This window comes from Megascapheus bottae, chromosome 8 (genome assembly GCF_031878675.1).
Source record: "Megascapheus bottae isolate mThoBot1 chromosome 8, mThoBot2.hap1, whole genome shotgun sequence".
Taxonomy (NCBI): domain Eukaryota; kingdom Metazoa; phylum Chordata; class Mammalia; order Rodentia; family Geomyidae; genus Megascapheus; species Megascapheus bottae.
In genome coordinates, this window is record NC_143516.1 from 27,039,121 (window position 1) to 27,045,347 (window position 6,227).

Below are 6,227 nucleotides of genomic sequence, written 5' to 3' on the forward strand. Positions count from 1 at the left end.
CACAATTATTCATCGTGATTTTATTTGTAATAGCCAAACATGGGAAATTACCAAAATGGTCTTCAATTAACAGTTACACAAAGTATAATACAGCCACACCACTGAACTAGTCACAGATCAACAGGTATTTCTGATATAGGCAACAACTTGAATGGATCACAAGGATGAGAGAAAATAAAAATTCAAAAGTCATCACATACAACATTATGACATTCTCAAAATGACCCAATTGTAGAGAGTTAACAGTTATTAGTTGTCATTGGTTAGGAACAGCGGTCGGCAGGGGACATCATATATTTAAGAAGGTAAAACAGTCCTATGAGTTAACGTAAGACGTTTCAGTGGCAGAAAATATATACATACACATTTCTCATCTAACATACACATTTCTCATCTAACCAATATTTTAATAATCATGATATACGAAAAAATGCTTTTATGATTTGCTACCACCTAAAATAAATAAGTCTCAAAATATTCAAAAACATTTTCTTTGACTTCTATCTAACCTTTGCTCTTCTTTAGAATTACCTGTGAAAAGAACAAAAATATTCATATTATATACACATATGTATAAAAATAAATCCAAACATAATTCTCAACAAAAAGTTAAATAAACCTTTGTATACAACATCCAAGTCTGATTTAGAGGGTAATCTGAGAATTCTTTCCCATATAAGTAACCTTAGATTTCTCTACAATTGTCTACTTCTACCTATGCAGAGTCTCTAGTTTTATCATTTGTAGTCACTAATCTCTTCAATTACAATGAAAAAGTATCCAGAGTACTATTTTAAACTTTAAGATTTAAATTTTTATAAGTGAAGTAAGCCAGACTCAAAGGAACATAGGCCCAATAGTCTCCCTCATTTGTCATAATCAGTAGAAACCTTGGGCTCTCATAGCAGAGATTTACAGTAGAACAAAATCTAGAGACATTAGGCCAAACAGTATGACACTAAATGTAAGGACCTCCAGGAGAAGGAAATAAAAGTCACATAATGAGTGACTGTTGTCCTTAATGTACTATGTTATCTCTCATCTCTTTTGCCATCCCTTAGTTATCTCATATTGTTACACTATTTCACCTTGTTATCTGATATATTTTATATGTGCTTAATTGGTTATTTGAAATTGGATGAGGAAGGGGGGAAATCAAGATTGGGGGGGAGGGAAATGGGGACCATGTTATGAGAAAGGGTATCAATGTTTGTGAAGTTATGCACCTTTTATCTGGTGAATACAATGTAACCCTTATATTAATCACAATAAAAAATTATTTCAAAAAAAGAAGAAAAAGAAAAAAAAGATTTAAAATTTTAATCCAGAGAATTAAAGAATATTCTAAAACTTGAAAAACTATTAAAAACCAGGCATTCCACAGCTCTAAGGTACTACAAATCCACTGTAACATGAAATTTATCATATTTGGGCTAAAAAATTACATCAGCTTTGATCAAGGTAGTCATCTTAAGCTGAAACAGTTCAATTTTAAAAACATAAACTGTGGCAGAAATAAAACAAAAGGAAAATTTTAGTTATACAAAAGCCTTTGAAGATTAGGCCAGGGTATCTTCAATTCTTTTGAAAAATAGACTTCAGACATTTTTTACATAATACCTACAAAACTTATTAGTTTTAAAATCCTACGTTTAGCCCAAATATACTATTCAAATTCTTAATCCTCACATTTCTTTTTGAAAATTTATTTCAGAATTTAAGTCCCAAAATTTGCCTACACATGATACTCTTGACTTACAGAGCCCAACAAATGTCTATAAACTGTCTGTCTCTATTCTATAAGATATTAATAAGGGTACTGAAAAAGAAAGTATTACATGTTCCAATTAATTCATAAAATGCTACATTGTTGTACAAATATATTTACAAAATGTAAAATGTTCAGTTAAGCTGAGATTATATATTTTCAAAACCTCTCACAACTTTACATAATCAGTTATGGTTAAGTGGAACTCTGAACTACTTTTGCATCATATGAGTCTATAATCATTTCCAAGTAAATATTAAAGTCAGAGAATAGGTAATCTGTCAAAAATATGTCTCTCTGATCACTCCAAATCAATTATGATTGCCACTCAACATAATCTAGTATGTTAGGTATTTAGGTATTTTAACATGTTAGGTATACATAGTATGGTAGGTTACTACTTCGGAGCGCATCAGTTTTATAGGGGCACACACACACACACACACACACACACACACACACACATATATATATATATATATATATTCTGGAAACGATATTTTCAGAACGTATTTGCAAGACCGCTTTAGGCATCATATTCTTACATTATATAAAAATACCAATAAAAATCAATTCTTGCCAGGCAACAGTGGCTCACATGTGTAATCCTAGCTACTTCAGGAGGCAGAGGTCTGAGAATTAAAGTTTGAAACTAGATTGACACAACTTTTGAGACTCTTATCTCAAATTAACCACAAGAAAGAAAGAGAGAAGAGAGAGAGAGCTCTCTGGAGCTATGGCTCAAGTTATAAAATACAAGCCTTCAGCAAAAATGCTCAGGGATAGTACCCAGGCCCTCAGGTTGAGCTCCAGGACAGGCACAAACAAACAAACACTCTCTCCCCCCTCCCCCTCCTCTTCCCTTCCCTCCCCTCCTCTCCTCTCCTCTCCTCTCAGCAGGGCATCAGCTCCTGTAATCTTACCTACTTAGGAGGCTGAGGCCAAAAGTATCAGGCAAGGTTTGAAGTAATAGAGGCAGAAGTTAGCAAGATGCCATTTTAAAGTTATAAGCCAAAATTTAGCTGGAAGCATGGCTCAAGTAGTAGAGCACCTGCCATACGCAAGAAAACTAAACAAGTATGATTTCACACTGGTGACAGTACCAGTTTTTCTTTTAAATCAATTCTCTGTGATATTTGTTTCCTGAAATACTCAATTGAAACAAAAAGCTAGAAAAGGGAACTTTTGATAAACATCAAGGTCATAAAGAGGTTATATTCTCAGATTAGGGATGGGGAAACATTAATTTTCCCCAAAACAACAGTAAAGCAGTAGTCAGTAATCTTAAGGAAAAATAACTTCATGACTATAATCTATCCATTTGAAAAGCCAAACATAACTGAATTAACTAAGCTAGGTACCGGGATCAGGCAAAGGCAATGGCCCTGATAGTATTTCTAAATTCTTGCTCAAAGAGAGAAATGCAGTCTTTACCTTTGCTGCTGCCAGAATATGATCCTTGTTAATGATTTTACACTTTTTCTCACAAGCATTAGCCCTGGATTCTTCTGCTAATCGTTGAAGAAACAACAAACAGTTCAAATGAACCTTCAGAAGAAAAAAAATTAATTCTTAATATCAAACACTAATTTTGAAAGAATTTTTACTGCATTGCAATACATGAAAAAGTAGTAGATGAAATACCATAGAAAAATATTTAACGCACCATTTTATGTTAAATTTAAATGTCAAATATTACTGCTTCTGATTAAAACAAATGCATTTGTAATATAATTTAAATTTCCCCAAAATGCTAAATAAAAACATACCAATGACAATATTTTACATTTTATTTATGTATACATATAATATTTATTTATTTTGCTGGTACTAGACTTTGAATTCAGCACTCAGCACCTGTGCAACACTGTCCCTGAACTTCTGTGTTCAAAACTAGTGCTTTACCACTTGAGCCATTCTCCACTTTCAGCTTCTAGTGGCTAAACTGGAAGTAATAATCTCAGGGACTTTTCTGCCCAAGGAAAAAGGACAGTGCTTCGCAAGGTGAAGAGAGAAAAAATACTGGGGGGGGGGGGGAAGCCCACCATTTTTTTTAAAAGTGTAACTTCCATACCCTTCACCAACACAGTAACTCGCAATGCCAGGTGTTGCTATCAATATTTTAAACCATAAGCGAAGCCCCACAAGGTGCCAGGGGCTCCTAGCTATGTAGGAGGCTGAGATCTGAGGCTTAAAGTTCGAAGCCAGCCTGGTCAGAAAAGCCCCTGAGACCCCAATCTTCAAAGGTTGGTATTACTGGCAGCCCCGCTTCATTAGTTTTTCAACTCCAGCTACTTAATTTCGGCGGGTCCTGGACTGGCTCGGAGTCGGGACCGTGGAGTGGAGGGGCAAAGTCACCTCGCCATGGCTGGGATGATTGCAGCGGTGGGGCGGGAGTCGGCCGGGGGACTCGGGGGCCGGCCTGGAGACTCGGGGGTCGGCTAGGGAACTCGGGGGCCGCCCGGGGACTCACGGGCCGGCCTGGAGACTCGGGGGTCGGCTGGGGAACTCGGGGGCCGGCCTGGAGACTCGGGGGCCGGCCGGGGTCCCGGCACAGGCCAGGCCCGGCCTTCCCCTCCCCCCGCCCGCCCCCCCCTCACACCCCGCCTGGAGCAGCCCGACTCACCAGCAAGTCGATGCGCGCCTCCATACGAAGGTGAGGCTTCCGCCGCTTCAAGACGCCCTTGAGAAAGCCGCGGGGAGCCTTCCGCTTCACCGGCCTCCGGCGGAAGACTATGGAGCCCAGCCCCATGGTCTTCCTCAGGCAGGCGGCACAGCGCGTCTCTCCGAGGCTCCTGGCCAGAAGGTTCGAATCCGCCGCCTTGGACACGCGCCGACGCGAGGCAGTGACGTCACGAGCGCGGGCCCCGGAAGAACGCCGGATAGGTGGAGACCGCGCTGGGCGGATCCCAGGCGCTCTGGACTGCGTTAAAGGGACCGGGGCCTCAATCCGTGTCAGGGTTTCCACCTATCCTGGGAAATGTTTCTCTCAAGTTCCCAGCCCCAGATGGCAAAGGGTGAGAGGACCGCCTCGCTGGATCTCTCAGCCCACACTGGAGACCAATGCCAATGAACCAAAAAAGCACATGAATATAAATGTTATGGGGGTTTTGTTGTTTTGCCAGACCTGGGCTTGGGCTTCTTCAAGGTTAGAGCTCTAACACGTGAGCCTCAGCACCATTTCTAGCTTTTTTCTATGTATGTGGTACCGACGAATCGAACCCGGGTCTTCGTGCATGCCAGGCAAGCTCTCTACCACTAGGCCAAACTCCCGGGCCCAAATGTTGTTATGTTTTTAATGAGGACTTTTTTTGTCATTTTGTTCTCAGGGTGATTAATGAAGGGGTTAGCCTTACATTCCTAAGGCAGTGAGAATAGTACTTCTTGAACATAGTTACGCCTTCCCGGGAGTCATTCTTTGGCCTTTGTCTCATCTTCTTGTTTGTCGCCTTCCCTTCAACACACGTTAAAAAGGAGTGAACTATTTTCAAAAAGTAGTCCAAGGTGTAAAAGTGTATACATGCATGAATGGTATTTTGACCACATGAAAATGAGGTTTATGAAAGTTAATAGCTGATTGGGAAATTTACATTAATTCCAAATGAAAAAAAAAAACCAATGCCTTATATACAAAGCCAAATCAAGAAATTCCTAAATAAAACATGTTCATATCCATAAACAGGAATCATTAAAGCATAAACAAAATTTTACATAATGAAAATATAAGTCGTTCTTAAAATTATGTCCACGTTTCCTATGAAAAAGTATACTTCAATATGACAATATTTTTTATTTAGGCTATTTGAAATTGTATAGTTTGAAGGGTATACTGAGTTTAGTTAATTAAAATATTTCTTTTAGAAAATTACTTTAAAACGGAAGAAAATGTTGTCTAGTTTCCTACTTGATTTTGCACAATAATTTGATTTTTTATAACTTGTCATAATATGTACATATAGACTATATCAAGTATGATATTACTTTACATTAACATTTTCAGGTCATTTTAATGAAAAGGAATGTCTTAGAAGATTGTTTCTGACTTTTTTCATATATTTTTATTGTAATTAATAGAAGAGTTACATTATATTCACCAGATAGAAGGTACATTACTTCACACATGCTGATCCCTTTCTCATGTCATGGTCCCCATTTCCCTACCCTTTCCCCCCCACAACTTGATTTCCCCCCTTCCCTCTCATATTTCAAATAACCAATTAAACATACATAAAATATATCAGATAACAAGGTGAAATATTGTAACAATATGAGATAACCAAGGGACAGCAAAGGAGATGAGAGATAACATAGTACATTAAGGACAACAATCACCAATTATATGGTTTTTGTTTCTATATCCTGGAGGTCCTTTCATTTAGCATCATACTATATGATCTTATGTATCTAGATTTTGATCTATTGTGAATCTCTGCTAGGAGAGTCCAAGGTTTCTACTGAT

At 38.3% G+C, this 6,227-nt stretch overlaps 1 protein-coding gene across 2 annotated transcripts; it reads right to left on the reverse strand.

Moving 5' to 3' along the window:
• Positions 1-393: 393 nt before the first annotated feature.
• On the reverse strand, positions 394-4,593 carry Cenpw (centromere protein W). 2 transcript variants are annotated; one of them, XM_090337665.1, is made up of 3 exons: positions 4,395-4,593; positions 3,203-3,316; positions 394-531 (listed from the first exon to the last, which is right to left on the reverse strand). In XM_090337665.1, the coding sequence occupies exons 1-3, from the start codon at positions 4,518-4,520 to the stop codon at positions 505-507; spliced, it is 267 nt and encodes an 88-aa protein (XP_090193791.1). In that variant the 5' UTR covers positions 4,521-4,593; the 3' UTR covers positions 394-504. The 2 variants fall into 2 exon arrangements, with proteins under 2 accessions (XP_090193791.1, XP_090193792.1); XM_090337666.1 differs by lacking the exon at positions 394-531 and having other exon boundaries at positions 3,199-3,276.
• Between the last annotated feature and the right edge of the window lie 1,634 nt (positions 4,594-6,227).